The sequence below is a fragment of the Ambystoma mexicanum genome, chromosome 6q, assembly GCF_040938575.1.
Source record: "Ambystoma mexicanum isolate Mex_15411 chromosome 6q, UKY_AmexF1_1, whole genome shotgun sequence".
Classification (NCBI taxonomy): domain Eukaryota; kingdom Metazoa; phylum Chordata; class Amphibia; order Caudata; family Ambystomatidae; genus Ambystoma; species Ambystoma mexicanum.
In genome coordinates this window covers 396,151,298-396,171,805 of record NC_090937.1, presented here as the reverse complement: position 1 = coordinate 396,171,805, position 20,508 = coordinate 396,151,298, and the positions used below count along the sequence as shown (strand labels likewise).

General features: G+C 45.7%; 1 protein-coding gene across 3 annotated transcripts in view; it reads right to left on the bottom strand.

Annotated features, from left to right (window-relative positions):
- CLGN (calmegin) overlaps window positions 1–20,508 on the bottom strand; it is a 510,795-nt gene that overhangs the window by 299,569 nt on the left and 190,718 nt on the right. For all 3 annotated transcript variants that reach the window (XM_069630884.1, XM_069630885.1, XM_069630886.1), the window contains one exon: window positions 7,717–7,909. In XM_069630884.1, coding sequence (XP_069486985.1) covers window positions 7,717–7,909 — 193 coding nt within the window. The remainder of the gene's footprint in view (window positions 1–7,716; window positions 7,910–20,508) is intronic.

The window sequence follows — 20,508 nt, the reverse complement described above, 5'->3', positions numbered from 1 at the left end:
GCGGAGCGAACAGGGAAGTGTGTCCGCGGACCGAACATAGATATCATACATTTTTTGTACCTACTTTTTGGACATTTTTAAAAAAACACTGGTCAGATTTTCACCAAATTTACAAAAGAATGCTTTCGGGACCATGCCGCTGCTCCTGCCGCAAATCTGGTGAAAATCCGTCCAGCGGTTTCGGCTGTAGGCGTCAGCAAAGTTTTTTCCCCATTGAATCTATGGGGAAAAAATTACATTTTGGGACCCCCCCTATAACTTTGCCCCCCTGGACCAAACCTCACCAAACTTTGAAAATAAAATCAGAGTGGCCCATATACTTGTTTTGCAATGTTTGGTGAGGATTCGTCCAGGGGGAGCGAAGTTATAAGCCGCCCAAAAAGTGCTCTTCCTATGGAAACAGCAACTTAACCATAACTACACAGCCACTACCGTGGCTGTGTAATATATATATATATATATATATATATATATATATATATATATATATATATGCATATATATATATATATATATATATGCATATATATATATATATATATGCATATATGACATGTGACAGTTGTTTTATTACTATCTCAATGATATAAGCCAGAAGAAATAATGGATCATAATTAGTAAATTTGCGAAAGGGCCATAAAAGGAGTTTGGGTTTAGCTGACACTAGGGTTACAGGATAGGGAAGATGGTGTTGCGGAATTCTATTTATCATCCCAATCCTACCCTGGCTATTAATGGTTGCCCACCAGGGCGTATAGGGTATAATAGTAATAAATATTGCAAGTTTATATCGTGGAATGTGAATGGCTTAAATAATCCCATCAAGAGGAAAAAGATTCTAAACTATTTAGGGAAACTGGTAGAAGATGTAGCCTTACTTCAAGGAACACATTTGACTGAAGAGGAATCCAACACAATTTGCAGAACATGTATTAGACAGCTGTTTGCCTCAGTATACAATTCACATTCAAGGTGAATGGCAATCTTATTATGCAAACATATACCTGCACCAGTGATATCAGACAACAAAGATGGTAGAGTGATAGTTATATCTAGGACTAATTACAACCTTGCCAGTGGGGAAATAATCTGCTGGTATTACCATATACTGGCACATTTCCGCACAGGCAAAGTGCAGTACAAATTTGTCGGTGAGATGGTTCAGAATTACCTCCAGCTAACAGCTGGAGGTAATTCCGCCACTCTACCAGCAGAAAATAGTCAGTATTACTGGTGCCGGTAATACCAGCAAATCCCGCATGGAGCCCTATGGGACTTCATGGAATGGGGATTTACCACCCTTTCACTAGACCAAGTGGTGGTAAAAGTAATTCCATTTGCCGGTATTTACCACTAGGAGAACTTGTAATGAGGCCCTAAGAGTTCCAGAATCATTGATGACAATTGGCCTCATAGGTCTCCATGGGAATGGGAAACCTGAGGTACCGGCACCGTTTTTAATGGTGGCGGTGCCTCAGGGAAAAACATGCCGGGAGGGGTCTGAAATCCTGGCAGGTCAGGCTTGCCAGGAGTTCTGTGCCCCTACCGGCAAACTTACAGATTGGCATTCTGGAAAGGGTGCTGGTACGTTACTACCGGCACCATAATTTACAAACTGCCAAACTTGTAATGAGGCCCAGTGTGTAATATACATGCCCAATTAGTTAACGGGCAGCAGTTTTTAAATTAATTTACAATCTGACTCCAATGATAACATTTTATTGGGAGGTGGCTTCAATGAGGTCTTTCATCTGTGGTTAGACAGAGGTGGAGAAGAGAATTGGCACATGGTGGTGTGAGGAACCCAAAGGTGTCTCACTTACTAGTCACTGAGGATCTGTCATCCAGGTGTCCAGGACACGGCCATCGCTATTGGATCCAGTTCCTGGGGGAGGACGAGTGGGGGAGGATCACCTGGATGGGGGGATCTTTGGGGAGTGGAGGTGGGGCACTGACGGGTGAGACGCAGTACCCCATTCCCTGTAACACATTTTCCCCATCCAACCCTGTAGGATATTTAAAAACTCTACCCCGCCCTTTTCCGACACAAACACTTTCTTACACAGACAAAGACAACAGACTAACACCAGAACCGTTTACCTGACATGTCCCAATACAAGGGTCAGGCAGATCGGGCAATTGACAGTAACCAAGCACACCTGACAGCCCTTTACCTTCCCCACAGGGATAAAAGGTTGAGCACGAAAGCACACCATGAGCAAGGCCGAATGCACGAGGAAACAGCTACACCGAACCAGCAGTTCAAATGGAGGAGAAAGGCAGCGAGACCTGGAGGATGACGAAGGGGGAACTGCCCTTGCACTTTTCAATTCAGACCGGCGAAGCCTCTGAAAGGGAAATCACAAGACCAGGAGTTACAGCTGGCGTGTCGAGGAAGCAATGTCAACAGTGCACGGGGACCTACCGCATTGATAGCACAGGCGTGGAGCCATGCTAGCTACTGTGGTATCCATCCTTGACTCCAGAGGCAAGACAAGCCAATGGGTTCAAAACACCCAGTGAGTCGGAGGACGGAGATAGCAAACCGAACCGTGTTGAGCCCAAGGTTGCAAGTGGCAACATTATGTGAATGCTAGGAACTTGAGAAGAAAGAACTTGTGTGTGTGTTTGAACTTTTGAGAAAGTTCAGACAAGGGTCAGCTGCAGAGTGGTCAGGCGCTGCAGGAGTGCTCATTCAAAGGACTCTTGCTGGCCCCCTTGGTTTGTGTTGAAACTGCAAATACTAGAAGGCCCTAGGAAAGGGAGGCGTGAGGTGTCAGAGTGGTGCTACAAGGGTCACATCAAACCCCTTGTACAATCGAAAGTCTCTGACCCATTGTCAGGAGAAAGCTAAGGGAAGGGAAACCCGCTTTCTGATAAAATTGTGAACTGTGAAATAAGGCAAGTGTGAACCCGACAGAGGGATGCCTGTGAGTTGGGGTGAAGAGTAATACACACGTGAACATTGTATCGACAAGAGTGAATATTGCAAACTGCATATGAAAGTAGGCCGTACTGAACCCGACAGAGGGAGGCCCACTTTGCAAAGAGGAGCTGGACCCGGCGGAGGGAGATCCTAGAGGCGAAGATTAATCGCCCATGGTCAAGTCCACTGAAGGAACTTTTGTTTGTTTGTTTGCTGTCTTGATCCAGCAGGCCCTGTAAGGCAAGAGACTTTGAGGAAAGAGACTTGGCCCTTGAAGGTTCTGGTATCATTGAAAAGAATTGTGAGCCTCGTGCTGGAGGGGTCCAGGAGTGTGCTGTGCTCAGGAGTTCATCCTTGTCCCGTGCTTAAAACACTGGGAACAGAGACCCAGCCATACCATCCTGACTTATCATTTTGTGAACACTTCTTTCTTTTCTGGTGAACATTATCCCACACTCTTTTTTAACTTAGTGGTAAGGACTGACAATAGGTTTTTTAGTATAGGGCCTTTTCGTTTGACAAGACGCCACTAGCACTACATTATTATTATTTGATGGTCGTAGCTTGCTCCCATCTTAGCTTTAGGTCTAGATTAGGTGTGTTTCTCACCCATGCACACAGTTTAATAAACACCCTTGAACTGTGATCCCTTGTGTCTGTCTTTACTATTGCCACCATGAGTTCCCTACAGTGGACAGCCAGGGATGAAAATCTCTTAAATGTCTCCTTAAGGAATTCAATCTGACTGATGTTTGAAGACTCAAACACCCCATGATGAGAGATTGTAGCTTTCCCTCGGGTGTTCATGATGTATGCACGAGGATAGATATTATACTAACTTCAGAGGGGCCTGCACAGGTTTGTCTGAACAGCAAAATCAGAAACATCCACATTTATGAACATGCACCAATCATCACAACGGTTGCCCTAAACTTCACAATGAGGAATGAATGTTCATGGACGCTGAACACTACATTGCTGAAGAAGGGTGAAATCAAAGAAATAGTAGTTGAGGAGGCTGAATTGTTTATGAAGATAAACAGAAATGGGCTAACGGATGACAGAGCAGTCTGCGAGGCCTTTAAATGCTGCATGCGCAGTCATGTAATTGGTCTAGCTAGTAAAGCCAAAGCAGAGAGAACATAAGACAAAGCCAAAGCAGAGAGAATGTAAGACAGACGCATTGGAAAAAATATGTACGAATATTGCAGATGGAGTATGCATATAATAGGATTGAAAGAAAATGAAGAGAACGTGTTGCAAAAAAAATCAGAGTTTAGTAAATTGCTCACTGGAAAGGTGGAATTTGAATTATTTGAGACCTAATGTGCATGCTACAAGGATGGCGAAAAATGCAGCCATTTATTAGCCCACCGACTGGGTGCTGAACAGTGAAACAGCTATCAGAGCAATCGCGATTAATAATGGGAAAATAACATACAATCCCGAATCTATCAACAAATAATTTATGCAATTACCATGAGAAGCCATATACAGTGGATGATGCCGTTTATGGGTGTGAACTGGATAACTTTTTTCATGAAATGTGCTTGCCGAAACCAACACAAACGGGAAAGGAAGATCTAAGTACAGCACTATCCATAGAGGAATTTGTCAAGGCAGCAAGCAGCTTGAATGTTGGGAAATCCCCTGGCCCAGATAGATTCCGGACAGAATTATTTTTAAGATTATGCCAGAGGTGTATTATGAGGGGTATACAATGAAAATAATGAATAGAAAACCTTTTAAACAAAATTTAAATAATTAAAAAATGTCGAATTTTTTTAATAAATATATATATGGGTTGGGATAAGGGATTAAAACGTGTGGGTAGGGGGTTTTGCTGGGATAATAAAGCTAGGGAAACGGGGCTTGGGGAGGACCACCTAAATTGTAAAAAAATGAAAATGTGTGTTATTTTTAATTTGTTCAAAAATTATTAGTTATTTATGCATTCGTTAAAATCACATGGAACCTATGCGATCAACAATAATCAATTACATGCAACATCGAGGCACGCAAATATAGTATTGATCCTAAAGATACAATTGAGCTGAGTGGATATAGGCCAATTAGTCCAATCAACACAGACTGCAAATCTTAACGAAGGTGATGGACAAGGAGATTTTACAGGTTTTACCCATAATTATAGATGTTAATCAAACAGGGTGACAGGCTGTTTTAAACAAGAGAAGGCTAATACCATGACAGAAAGCAAAAAGTTAAACACAGAAGTATTGGCTCTCTCACTTGATACAAAAAAGGCTTTTGACCGCATAGAATGGAGGTTTTACTCAATGGAAGAGATGGATATTGAAGAAGACTTCCAAAAGTGGATCCAATTATTGTATAACATCCCCACAGCCTGAGTTGTCATATATGGACTTGGTTCAAGAACTTTTTCACTGGGCCGTTTCCACAAAGACAAGTTGCCCCCTCTACCCACCACTGTTTGTATTAGCACTTGAACCATTAGCGGACTGGATTAGGGAAGAGATGTGAGTCCAAGGCACAAATGATGGCAGGATTGAACAGAAGCTTTGGTTATTTGCAGGTGATTACTAGTGCTACAGAATTTGGAACGCTCGCTACCGGTCCTGATGGAAAAAATAGACAACTTTAGGAAGATTTCAGGAAATAAAGTTAACTAGTCAAAAACTGAAGCATTGCTGGTTATGAAGCAGTGTCACAGAGAAGAAAACTTGACTTCTGTTGGTGTCAGGATAAAATTAAGAATCTTGAGGTGTGGTTTACGCATGAGTTGAGGGAAATGAGGACGGTGAATAACTTGACTTCTGTTGGTGTCAGGATAAAATTAAGAATCTTGGGGTGTGGTTTACGAATGAGTTGAGGGAAATGAGGATGGTGAATATAGCCTCTGCAATATCCAGACTGAAGACATATCTAGGGAGATGGCCAGCCTTGAAACTATCTCTCTGGGGCACGGTGAATGCACTTAAGATGACGGCTGCCCCTAAAATTAATTATCTCCTCACAATGATCTCACTCTTCTCCAACAAACGGATGTTTAAGGAAATAAATATGGCAATACAAGCAATTCTATGGGATGGAAAACCCACAAGACTGGCTCTGGGGAAGATGTAACCGCCAATACAAAAAGGGAGCCTAAATGTGCCTAACTTTGAGCTGTATCATTTCGCCTTCTCTGCACTTCATATATTTCCATTTGTAGATGATGATCTTGACAGATAGGTTAAAGCTGAAGCAAACAGAGTGGGGCCAACAGTACCTTGTGTCCTACTGACTACGGTGACATAAGAAATCAAAGAACTGAGAGACCCTATGGAATTTATACGATGATGCTGGAAGGAAATGTCACAAACAATAGGATTGGATCCATATGTAGTGGGACATGCATCATTTTGGTTTAATCCTAAAATGATTCTTAGTTTAAAAAAATGCTACTGCCCTTCTTGGCACTTAATGGGGATTTGTTTGATAGACTATTTGGTACTGGATGGGAAATGGGTCACCTTTGAAGCCCTACAGAGGAAGAACATGTTGGATGATTGTTCACATGGTCAATACAGAACACTGAAGTATATCATTATGAAAACAGATGTACTTAGTGATGGAAGATTGGATGGAGAAGACTTTGATGTGGCTATATTACAGATGACAATTAAAGAACATGTGGCCTCATCAATGTACTCACTACTTCAAAATTCAGGGAGAGGGAACCCAAGTTTGCTAACTAAATAGTCAGACAGGAGATATCCGAATAGAATTGGAGTGAGTTTTGTGAGAATGTCAAAATAGCATCATTAAATTGGGATGATAGAACCCGTCAGATTAAGATACGTAACAGAGTATTTTGAATGCCTGCAAGAATGGCTGAAACAGGAATGAGTGACTCTGAACTCTGCTGGGGCTGCAAACACAAGAGAGGAATGTCAGACCATATGCTTTGTGAATGCATCCGGGTCAGCACTTCCTAGACAGAAATTACAAGAACAGTGAACCTAGTTCTGATGACAGAGTTTGATTTTTGTTTTGAGGCAGTCATATTAGGGGGGGGGCTCACAGATGGAGGATTTGTCATTCCCACAGAAATGTGGGTTATTCAGAACTTCAATTACAGAAAAGGAATCAATATTAAGGGCGTGGAAGACTGTAAGGCCTCCAACCAAGGCCGAACGGGTGCAGGAATTACATAGCATATCGTTGATGGAGAGGGTACTGTGGAAAAGGCGTAAGAAACTGAAATTGTTGGAAGAGGCATGTCTTGATTCCTTTTGATTGAATAATAAACTTGCTATTTATGATATCACATGATATGATGTGGCATTTATAACGTTCCTGTACACAAGTGCTTCTAGGCATGAAAAGTCCCTGAAGAGTCCCTGAAAATCCCTGAAGAGGGTGGAGGGATAGGAGATGATTGTATTCTGCTTGGATGCCAATGTATATGTATATATTATAGATTTCTGTAGTTAAAGTAAAATGAAAATAGGTGAATAATATATATATATTTTTTAAAGAAGGGCGGTCCAGGCAGGCACCATTTTATGAGCTTCTGCACAGAGAAACACGATTTTATATGAGGGATAGGGGAATCTTGATAGTCCCCAAGCTCCAGGAACTCTCTGTATAGTTTTTTATTGTGAAATATAGGTGTTGGAGGGATGGTCTCTGTCTTAAGTAATTAAGTAAAGGCATACATTAAAAAACATAATAATGTCTGATGCACTTAGGAGCTGCACTATATTTTCCACATTGATAATCCACAATATGTAAATTTGTAATTGAAACGTAATCCATATACATACCTAACGTATAGAGATGAGTCTTCTTGTCTGTAAAGTGTGCTTTTAAGCTGGTTTCAGTGTGTTTGGCATGCTTTTCCTCAAAGTCGCCAGTTTTGGGATTTTTATGTCTGAAAATGAAGTGTAATTTGTAATCCTCTCCACATTTATCTGGACCAAACATAATTGTATAACTGGTTTTATCAAAAAACTGTTCCTGCAAAAAGAAAAACAATGTTAATCACTGCCCATATGTAGTGGTCAAATGTACTTTTAATAGTTCCTATTGCTAAACATTATAGAACAACAACTTACCATTTATAGAACATTTTAAAATATTTGTGTGTGGATCATCCAAAGTAATTTAGTTAAATTACTTTGAAAAGAAGATCTTCCAAAGTATATACTTGATAATTTGATATCCTTGTGTGAAGAGGTAAAATTACGGGAGTGGCAGAGGGTAGAGAGAGGGTGCTGGACTGTGGATCAGGAGGGTGTACAAGTGGTGAGGAGAAGTGTGAAAACCAAAAGTTGGGTTTGAGGGAGGAGGGAGCACAGGAGGAAAACTGAGGCAGCATCGGTATCCAGAAGATCAGAGGTCTGGGAAGGCAGGCAATAGCCTAAGATACGGGCAGCCTTTCAAAATCCTTGATTGGCTGAGACACCGAATGACATCACCAGCTGGGCAATAATTTGTAATGGTTTGATTAAGAGGCTGTGCTGGAGCACCTACCATGCCAGCCAATCTGGGTGGCCTAGTGCCACATACCCCTCAATGAAGTCTTGGTGCCCTACACAGATGTTTCTCTATATGTGTTTGATGTTCACAGCACACCACAGTTTGGTGTCTGCTGTACAAGGCCCTCCCTTGTTCTTCTTGACACGGGACATCCCTTGCACCCTGGATAGGGGCCCAAAGGAAAAATGAGATGCATGTTTTTCCAATATGTGGATGCCATCAAAAGACTTAATTGCCTAGCAATCCCTGCTCAAGAGCACCTGGCACACCAGTCAATCAGGGTGGTAAGTGTTGAGGGGGTTGCCCAGATGCAAGTGCACCACCCACCACGTGAGCAGAAGTACCGGTTGCGGAGGGCCTTTTAAAAACACATCAAGACCCTGACGTAAGGGGCACGAGCCATGAGAAAAGTAGCAGCATTGACAGCTTTAGGTCTATGGCTGAAAGGTGGCACATGGCAGCATTAGCACACAGTAGCATATTTTCTTCTTATACCATAGATAAGTGGTGCATTGTAGCTTTCATTTTTGCATTTTAGCTTTTAGCTCCCTGCCAGCTTCTCCCATTGGTGGCAGTACCTGACCGATTTGCATAAGGCTGGACCCCTTTTAGAATGGTATGGACGGGCTAAAAAACTGTAATGTGGAAAGTTGCCCAGAGCAATGCCAGTGGTTCAGTATAATTCAAAACCTTCCACCCATCACTTTTTTGGTTTTAGTTTGTCTCCCTATGTGAGAGAGAGTGTGCCCAGACATGGGTCCGTTGCTCGCTGTGCTATAAGGAACAAAGCTGCAACTCAATGAGGAAACCCAACAAGGCCGAAACACGTCTGGGGTTGCTTGTGTTTCTGTGCAGAGGGGACCTGGACTAGCAGTTCAGGCAAGGCTTCTCCCATTGATGGCAGTACCTGACCGATTTGCATAAGGCTGGACCCCTTTTAGAATGGTAAGGACGGGCTAAAAAACTGTAATGTGGAAGGTTGCCCAGAGCAATGCCAGTGGTTCAGTATAATTCAAAACCTTCCACCCATCACTTTTTTGGTTTTAGTTTGTCTCCCTATGTGAGAGAGAGTGTGCCCAGACGTGGGTCCGTTGCTCTCTGTGCTATAAGGAACAAAGCTGCAACTCAATGAGGAAACCCAACAAGGCCGAAACACGTCTGGGGTTGCTTGTGTTTCTGTGCAGAGGGGACCTGGACTAGCAGTTCAGGCAAGGCTACTCCCATTGGTGGCAGTACCTGACTGATTTGCAGAAGGCTGGACCACTTTTGCAATGGCGCAGATGGGCTAACAACTGTGATGTGGAAGGTTGCCCAGAGCAATGCCAGTGGTTCAGTATAATTCAAAACCTTCCACCCATCAGGTTTTTGGTTTTTGCATTATACCACTCAACATGATGTTATTGGCAAACACTACTCATGTGCAGAGAACATACTGCTTCATGTCTGTGAATGGCCCACAGCACACTGCATACCACCACATGTTCTACATGAAAGGATCACTGAAGGTACATGGTGCATGAGGCCACATTCTCACGAGCATCACACATCGTAGAAAGCATAGAGCACAGGTACAGACATACCGACAACTGAGCACCTGACCGTTATGAATCACAGTGTTAGCTGCATTGGTGAGGGGGACTGTGTCATTCTCCCCAGGTCACTGGAGGAGTGTGAGGAGGAGGTATATAGCTTGCAGGGTTTGAAGATGATGTGGGTGAAAAAGAAGGATGAGGAAGGGGTTGTTAGAGAGGAGGAGTTTGTTACTCATGTAACAAAAGAGAGAGTGTTGACGGGGGGTTGCCCAAATGCAGGTGCACCGCCCATCGCGTGAGCGGAAGTACTAGTTAAGGAGGGTCTTTTAACAACACATCTGGGCCCTGACAGTTACGTAAGGGGCACATGCCACGATAACAGTAGCAGCTTCGATAGCTTTAGGTCAATGGCTGAAAGGTGACACATGGTAGCATTAGCACATAGTAGCACATTTTCCTTGTATACCATAGATAAGTGGTACATTGCAGCTTCTATTTTTTGCATTTTAGCTTTTAGTTCCCTGCCAGCATTATGTTATTGGCATACACTATTCATATTCAGATAACACACTGCCTCACGTCTGTAATCGGCCCACAGCACACTGCATGGCCCCACAATTGCCACCCCTGCTCCACTCGAAAGGATTTTCAGGTTGCAGGACAGTAGAATGGAAGAAGAAGAACACTCACAGACATACGTTTATTATCCGGCGCGCGCACGCGTGCACACACCCAGACATTAGGTCACGTTACATCCTTCTTATCACTACATATGCACCTTTTGTTTGTATTTCTCTTGGAACATCTAGATGTGGGACGTAGGACACTATACCATTGTGCCCTGTGTTTTTAGGGGTGCTTAGCATTTTTTGAGCAAGAGTTTCGCCATTCCTAGGCCTCAGTTAAAGATATCTAGCTACACCTGATTGAATTTTGTCAGGCTGGGAGCTTGAGGGTAGGCGGGGAAGGGGGTGTGATAGTTGCCAGCTCTTTATTACAAGGGAAGCGTTTCTCAAGGGACAAGTGCTTAGTTCCAAAAAACAAGTGCTGCCTCATCAGGTCCAGAAATAATACATTATGTTTGTGAACCACAGTGTGGGTTCTCAGGCAGCCACAATATGAAAGTAGCTTAATTATATGGAGAAATTAGCAGAAATTAGGGTACAGGAGCAGTGCTCAACAGTGGACCAATCACATTTTCTTTCTAGCAAGCTATTTGTTGCAGTGAGGGAGCCAAGAAAGACACAATATACCCGGACTAGCAACATGTAACAAGATAGGGAGTTACACAGTGAGCAGGTACAGATGGTGGGAATGGGAAATGAATAGAGGAGGTGTGTGCCATGTTTGTTCATCACCCATTGGTCCACTGCGTAGAGAGTAACGCCCCAATTGTCTGAGGTGGCATGGCCCAATTAAAATTAAGCCCTTTATCAAACTATTCTCACAAGCTGGGATTGGTGCACTCTTCGGGTGGATCAAGGGGTTGTGAGCATGTTGGGTGCGTGGTGTTCTTTCTGTAACAAAATGGTAATGACCAATAGTATCTTAGTCATATATAGAACTGTTTAGGTGTCTGGGGACTGATCATTTTGTTACATTTTCTATTGGGATATGTTAATGTTCTGATGATGGCTATAAAATGTTGGGCCTGGAAGGGGCGTGCTGAAGGTGGCTTGTTTTTGTTCTTCCTGTCAGTGATGTACAAATACTTTTTTGTCTTTACTGCATGTGGTGCACGCCTTTTTGAGCTTCTGTGGATTGATTTTCCCTTGGTTTTAGACACGAGTTGGGCGCGTGCCCGCCTTTACAGCAACGTTTCAGAGGCATGAAGTTAAGAATCCTCCTGTGCATGCGGGATCTTTGGGCAATCGCGGAGCTCCCCTATGCACCTGATGTTTACAGCACAATGCAGGTCGTAGTTCACCACCCATGGCCCTTACCCCCTGCACGCTGCATGCATGCTCTTTCTCCTGGACAGAAGATTTCTCCAATACAGGTAACACCAGCTCAACTTTCCCCCCTGGCCAGAAGACCAGAGCAAGGACTGGGGAAACATTGCTCCAGCCTGTGGATACCATGAAAATAATCCATTACTTAGCAATCCCTGCTCGACCTGGCATGCAAGCCAACCAGGGCAGCAAGCTCCAGAGACATAAAGTTGAGAACCTCCTCTTCTTGTGGACAGGCTCCCCGTATGCGTGCAAGGGATGGGTCATGAGGCCAGGCCAATTCCTGTCGGAGCTGTTTGAGGCTGGCTAAGGCTAGCACTGTACTTCACCATTTCTCACCGTGAGAGTTGGTTGTCTGCACCCACTGATGTATGTATGGGGTGAACCTAATCAAGACACCATGGGATGTACTTGCAGGGTCAGTTTTCGTTAACCGAGATCTTAGAGCGCTAGGGGACCATGCCAATGGTAAAATTGCATGGTATAAGACAAGTTAACATAACATAATATCCGATTACCGTTTCATGCGGCCTTCTAAACTGTGGACAGCAGTTGGCCATGTACAACATGCCAATGACCTTATCATTGATTCCAGTATAGCCATTTTGTGCTTTCCTGAAACATGGCCCTGCAACCATAATCTCCCTATTATCAACTCTGTAGGGCCAGCTGAGTTGTCCATTCTCTTGCTTATTCAAGCTGAGCAAAGGGGTGGCAGTGTCGCAGTTATAGCGCATAGAAGCTTCGCAATCACTCTTTTTGGTATCCCTTCTGTTGTTGTGCTGGTCCACCACTGCAAAGCCAGGCATGTAATAAAACCATGGAACTGGGACCCACAAAAATAACTTCCTCTTTATTTTCAATATAACTTGCTCTGCCAAACTGCTCCCTTTCCATTGACTTCCCCTCCTGGCCCAGGAAAATCATGAAAATGTAAATAGGACACCAAAGACACTACATCTTCCCTTGCATAAAGTAATACATATGCATTTTAGTCAACCCATTTCTTCAATTAATCAGGTTGGTCAACTAACTGTTGGGTTAGAGGGGTGCGTTCACATACAGGGCACATTGTCCTCCTCATAGCAGCTATCTGTGATGAATCTGAGGTGATCATCCCAAAAACCCTGACCTGGACCTCTTCTCATGTGGCCAGAGGAAGACAGCCACTACATGATCCTGACTCTGGGGGTGGTATAATGCGAGAGAATGACATCAGAGGAGACTTGGGTCAGGAGGAATGGGAGAACCCTCTGAACAATTTCCCTAATGATCATGCAGTTTTAATGGCTTATTGTAAAACTGATGATTTTGAGCTTAAAACAAATAAAATCATTATGGACTTCAGGTCCCATAATGCTCTAAGTAATGAGACGAGGAAGAGGGGTCCAGAGTTACCAAACTGTAATGAACGGTCTAGTTGTTGTAATGGCACACACCTAAGCAGGACCTTTAAAAATTTAAAGGCTTTCCAGGTGCGGGCTAAGAAGGAGCAGCAGGGAGAAGCAGAAGCTGGAGTCGCCGCTGTGCTGAGAGCGGGATGCCATGCAGAAAACATAGCAGAGATTCCAGGTTTATGCAGAGGATGCACAGTGAGAAGCAGTATTGAGGCCAGCTATCCTGAGAAAGAGAGAAGCTCTCTGTGTCCTGTGACCTGCTGTGGTATAATGTTTTGACCGCAGAACGTACAGAGCTGTGAAAGCTCCATTGACGGTCAGCGTGAGCAACAGCAGACTGACAGGAGCTGCCAAACACTGAGGAAGTCCCGACGAATGAAGAAGCAGTACCCGGGAGTCAGAAGGAGATGCCAGGACATACCAGTGAGTTGGCCTGATACAGGTGACCCTGGGTGCTCGGAGGGTGACCGCTAGGTAATAATGAACATTTTGAACACTGAACATTTAACTTAAAGCAAACTGGGTGCAACTCTCCTATTAAGAGATGTAAAATAGGGAATATTGTTACCCGCATTGCCAAATCCAAAAAGGGGCAATAATAAAGCAAAGTGAAAATAACTTGCCTAAAGAGGGATATCCAATAAGAGGAAATTGTAACCTGCATTGCCAAAGCCAAAGAAAACTGAGAGTGACACCAAGACAATTTGAATATGATATTCCCAAAACAAGATACCCAATAGGAGAAAGGTGCAAACTACATTGCCAGCAGCCAATAGGTTGTGTAGATAGAAATCAGAGACTGCAGGAGCAAAGCCCTCCTTGTAAAAGGGATCATGGGGGAGAGAAATAAATGTAACCTGCATTGCCTATGGCAAACAGATCAATGTGAGAATCATTGTCCTTTTGTGCAGTATTCTTGTGGAAGAAGCTGTAAATCAATTGTGTTGACAGTCAACAGACTAACCCGAGAAGCAGTTGTTGAATTATAGTGTGGAAAGTTTGGAACAAGCCTTACCACAGAGTACAAGTTGTAGTAGTAGGAGTTTTATCTTGGCAAGCAAGTAAACCAGGAAAGGGACACATAGTAGTTAGTCCTGGCGGGCGAGTGGACCAAGAAGAAGAACATTTGAAGTATGGTGAATGTGATAGAAGGTTGTGGTGAAAAATAAGTGACAATTCAACTACTGTGTTTTGATGAACTGTTGTATAACCATCCTGTCTAAAGTATATCTTTTTGAGTGAACCAACCTGACTGAGGTGTTGCCTAAAAAGGAGAAAAACGATAAGATAAAAAGTGATTGGCCTTCAGAGAAAAGAACATTTACATTGACTTCTGACTTGATGTGTGAAGAGAATGGGCCTCATTATGACTGTCGCGGGAGCCGTGCCGGAGTAATTTTTTTCCCGCCGCCCAGGAGTGGGCAATTACCGGGGCATTACAACCCTGTTGCCCATTTCCGGGTGCCGGAAAATATTAGTACCCATTTCCATTTGAGTCCCATTGGATTCAATGGGAATGGGGAGGGCGGTAGCACCGGCACTATTCATAATGGTGCTGGTGCTACCATCAAGCTCTGCGGACGGGTGCTGTCCCACCCACCAGGTCAGACCTTGCAGGTGGGAGGGCACCCACCCGCAGAACTCGGAGTATGCCCGTCCGGAAACAACGGTACCAGCAGACTTACACGTACCATTGTTTCTGGGCGGGCATTCTCGTAATGAGGCCCAATGTCTTTTGGTTTGCCAAGCTGGAGGATGTGAAACTTTAACAATTGTCTTTAAGTGTGAGAAAACATTTGGAACTAAGATAGTCACTTTGCCAAGTGAAGGACATATTGAATGAAAATAACGTTGTATTCTACCTTTAGTGGAACTAGACTAGTGAAAAGAACTTTCTTGAAATTGAACATTGGTTTGAAAAATCCTGAATTGATCCAGGGGAAAAGGACCCAACCCTGGTGAAAAGGATTCCTGTTTATAACCTTTGTTTTTGAATGTATATGTTGTTTTATGAAGTTTAAACAGCCAAATAATTCCTCTATGATTTTGTTGTATGTATTGGTGTGAGTGACAGATACCTTCGGACATTAGGTCATTTTCCTTTAGCCTTAGTTTGTTAGGTAGGGAAATCCTTGTTAGGCTGTGGAAAGATAGGTGTTTGTCTCACCCTTTATCATTTAGTAAAATGGTGACCTGTGAGAAAACTATACCTATGTGTCTGTCTCGCATTTCTGATCCCTCACATATCTGAGGTCTCAATAGCACCTGCCATTTAATCGGAGCTGCTTGCGTCAGATTCATGTGAGAGTCAATATCCGTGACAGGGTCAGTTGGTGTTATCCATTTCAAGAATAATGAATTTTCTGTAAAAATACACCCAGTCTGTTTCACACATTGACAACCGTTATGACTACATGTGTGGAATCTAAGACAGGTATTTCCTTGCTTGCTTGAGGCTTGAACACTATAACGTAGTCTTCTGCATGGAAGATTGATTCAGTGGCTCTTCTCCTATTGTCAGCACAGTCTTTCATCGTTCTCTTTTTACTTGCATCTGGTTGTTGTATTAGTCCTCGCACATCATCATGGGTGGCTAGACTGTTTCCACAATGTAAGTGGGTCACATATTCTGATATGTCTAGCAGTGGCTCAGGTCCAGAACAACATTACTATAGTATAGACAACTGTTAGGCAGAAACCTGTGCAGTTCCCTTAGGGACCACTGCAAAAGGCTTAAGACTACAGGTGTTGGCGGTAAACCCAATTGGTAGCAGTCTGTACCACCCAGATTTACCTGGTAGCTGTGGCTGAGCAGCCAGACTTCTCTCAAGAAGAGTTAGACAGTATATAGAGTATACAAGATAGGTACCAAAATACAGTAGCACAAGCAAACACTGACCAGAGCTTTGGTATCAAGTATATAATTATTTATTTAAAGACACACTTAGAAACACGCTAGCACTATTATTATAAGTAAGTTCAAAAACACAGTGGCCCTCATTACGACCCTGGCGGAAAGCGACTGACCGGACCGCCACAGCGTAAATAGCGTTTCCGCCATTGCACGATGGAGCAAAGTGCGGCCCATTCCGACCCATCGGGCACGAGCACCACGCCATGGCGGAAGTGCAAAGTCCGCGATGGCGGAAATGACCCCAAAACGGCCCACACCGCCGCCGTACGGCGCCCTAGGTGCAATACCGCCACCCATCATAGCGGACACCGCAGTGAGCGCCAACCGGAAAGTACGGCGACCGTAAATATACGGAAACGGAAGTAAAAACATGGGCCCGGAACGGGAAACAACACCCCGTACACCTATAAAACCACAAAATACACACAACCACTAAAAACACCACCCTGAGACACATCCCAACCCGTCATCCACCCTAGTGAAACCAAGAAAAATGGGAAAAGTAGCGAAGAAAGCGTGCGACCGCAAGCGGCAGGTCCACTTCTCCCGTGAGGAACTCACCGTGCTAACAGAGACCCTCCAGGAGAATGCCGCCGCCGTCTTCTCCACGCAAATGACCAGGACGGCACTTGCGAACAAGAAGGCCATATGGGCCCTGGTGGCACAGCGGGTAAGTGCGGTGGGGACCGCACCCCGCAACCCACAGCAATGCAGGAAGCGGTGGGACGACCTGCGGATACGCGTCCGTAGCATACTTTCTGCCAACCGCAACATTGCCACAGCCACCGGGGGAGGGTCGGAATCACCCATCAAGCTGACCCCCTGGGAAGAAATCTGTGCCTCCACCATTGGAATGGAGAGCATAGAGGGAGTCGGAGGGATGGAGAAAGGAGTGCAGACATCCGGAGAATCAGGTAGGTGGCCCAAATAAAACAATGCCAAAACCACAATGTACAATCATGTGAAGTACCACGTGCCCACATAGTGCAACAGAAACACATGGCCAGGAGAACGTCCACACACATTGGCCTGATAGCGCACTTTAAAACCACAATAAATACATAAATAATTAAAAACCCAAAAAACACCCACTACACGTGCAGCAGGCACACCCTAACTGCAGGCTGCCAAACAACTGCACCCTCACTCCACACACAAATGAAAGCACCTCCAAGGCCCCGACCCAAATCACCCTCAGGTACCACCCCAATGCATGTGATACATTGCCATTCCAATTCCCACAGACCCATTAATAACGCTCGCCCTCCTTTACTCCACCACAGGGTCCGATCCAAACGACGAGCTCCAGGACACCCCTACCAGCACACCTGCAAAGAGGGCCAAGACCGACGGCCAAAGACCCTCCACCTCAGCTGCACGCATCAAGACACGGCAGCAGCACATATCAAGTGGCAGCACACAGGAGGGAACATCAACAGGCACCCCAGCAGCCAGCATGCCCACAACAGCACCACCACAGGTCCCCCCAATGGATGCCACAGAAGGTACTGCCTCTGGTGGCAGCAGCACCATAGGTGACACCCCATTAATGGCAGCATGCTCCGACACAGAAGACGGGGATGTCGAAGTCAGATCCATCCATGACCTGTCCCAATCCCCCTGTCTGTTCCATCCCGTACACCATGAGGATACCACGCAGGGGCACCCACAAGACGACGACTGGCCATCCCCCACAAGCCCTGTGGCAGGGCAACATGAGGCGAACAGCCCCTCTGTGACACCACCGCAAATGGCCATGGCCCAGCAGAGGCAACAGTCCGTCGACCAGTTAATCGTGCAACAGCAGCAACTGGCCACGCTCCTCAAGGACCATGCCGATGGATGTGGGGGCACTAAGGCAGACATAGAAACATCAACTAAGACACTTAGGGCACAAATCGAGAGTAGCACCGAGAGCCTGAGAGTCCAAATGGAGAGTAGCACCGAGAGCCTGAGAGTCCAAATGGAGAGAAGCACCGAGAGCCTCAGGGGGGAACTGCATGCGACGTCCAAAGACGTATGTGCCGAACTTGCCGCAGTGCGCCGTGTGCTCACTGAGCTCTCACAAACCCTTAGGGACATGCATGGACGTGAGCAGGCAGAGACATCATCCGTTGCAAGTTCCGTCCAGGGCAGCCCCCAACGTAGATCTGGGAGGAACCTGCGCTCCACAGGCAGGGGTGCCCCTGATACCCGCAGAGGGGGCTTGCAATAGCGACTGCCCACTGACAATGAGCATCTTTGGACACTGGTGTTCGGGGGGGAGGTAGGAGGGTGGAGGGGGTGTGTTGGGCTCACTTGGGTGGCGGGTCGATAGGGTGTTCAACATGATATCACATATGCCATAAACAATGCACGATCAAACAATGAGATGTGTGGACAATGATCTTTGTGTACTAGGCCATCATAGGCGTACAGTCCATTTTGTGCATGTACCAGACACACACAGTGCCACGAGTCCCGTGTCCATGTATCAGCCACCAGGCGTGAGTGCTAGAAGCATGCATCTATGAGATGCTGACGAATTTCACGGCCCTCCTGTGCCTCGCAGACTCCTTGAGGTGCTGCCACATCCCCACCCTCATCATGACCATCTTCAGGTGCTTGCAGTTCTGCGTCAGGGGGCATGGTTGTAGTCCTCCTCATGCTGGTCCCGTGGGTTCCGGACTGGTGTGAGGAGCCATCTCTTCAGTGGATATCCGGCATCACCTGTATGTGGACGATAAACGAATTATGTGGAATGCCATTGCTACGTACGCACCCCCCCCCCCCCTTCCTGCCAGGTCATTGCCGCATCACATACCCCACATCATCATGCATAAAATGAGACTCACCGAGTAGCCAGGATCTGTTCCCTGCGTGTCGCTCCATGTAGCGTGGTATTGTAGAGTTCCTCAAGACCATAGGATCATGGGTTGATCCAGGGAATCGGGCACAACAATGTGTAATGATCCTGTTGGAGTCACACACCATTTGTACATTCAGTGAATGAAATTGTTTTCGGTTGCGGTACTGGGCCTCCATGGCATGTGGGACGACCAATTCCACATGGGTGCAGTCGATGGCACCAATGCAACCCGGTATGCCGCCAAGTGCATGGAATCCCACTATTGTGTTGGTTATTTCCTGCTCCGAGCGTGGTAGAGAGATGCAGTCGTCTGCGTGCTGCAGGAGGGCATCGAGCACTTGCAATAGTGTCCGTGAGAACAGTGGCTGAGAAATGCCATGCAACTGTCCGACTGTGTGCTGGTAGGTGCCTGTGGCCAGGAAGTGGAGTACAGACACCACCTTCAGTAGGGGTGGGATGGCGGTTGGGCTATCTATCATGCTGACAAGGTCAGCCTGTGTCATCTCCACAATGGCGGCTATGGTGTCCTGGTCCAAACGGTAGAGGGTGTGGATCTGCTCAGCAGTGAGGTTGAACGGATGTGCTCGGAGGCGTGGGATTGCGGGCTGCCTGCGTGGTGGTAGTGGCTGTGCTGGCAGCCCTTGCTGGCCCTGCCTTGCCCTCCTCCTCCTCCTGCGTCTCCTCCGTGCGGCCGGTTGTAGTTGGTGTTCGTCTTCTTCTTGGAGTTGGAGTACTTGCAGTGCTATCAGGTCCCCCAGGGCCAACATCGCGAGTCCTGCCGGTAGCATTTCGGAGTGGTTGTGGGAGGAGACTGGGCGTGCAATTTATGTGTTTTCAGGCTGTATGGCCTCCACCTGTGGTGATTCATTCCACCTGTGCAAGCTGCTCTCCCCTTTGGGCGAGCACGTCCCGCACACAACGCTGCAATTCGAGGAATGGCATCTTGCTATTACAATCATGTATTAGTACCCGATGGCCGTGTAACATTGGTTGATATGTTCATTCGGCTATGGTCCCATTGTTTCACATGCATTCTTTGCAGTCGCGAACAGACTTGTGAAGGGTCAGTGGAACGTAGTACTCGAGTAACGGTGGACCCTCATGCATCACTGTACCGAGGTTCACCGACGGGCGGGGCGTGCCATTTGTGAGTGAAGGCAGTTGCCATTTTCACACACAGCCGCACTAGATGGTTTAATTTGTGATTTCAAGCGGCCACAGATGCCTTTTCGACGTGATGTTGCAAATGAGGAATTCGAAGGGCGGCGCTTTCGGTCTTCAGCTAGCGGCGAGGAGATGCCCACAGGTCTGACTGCAAAATATAACGTTCTATTGTTCAGTGTCCTTGGGACAGGGGCCATGGCGAGGATGCAATGATTGATATGAATAGTTTGGGATGCGCAATAGCGAAGTGGATGATGAGGCCGGACGTTC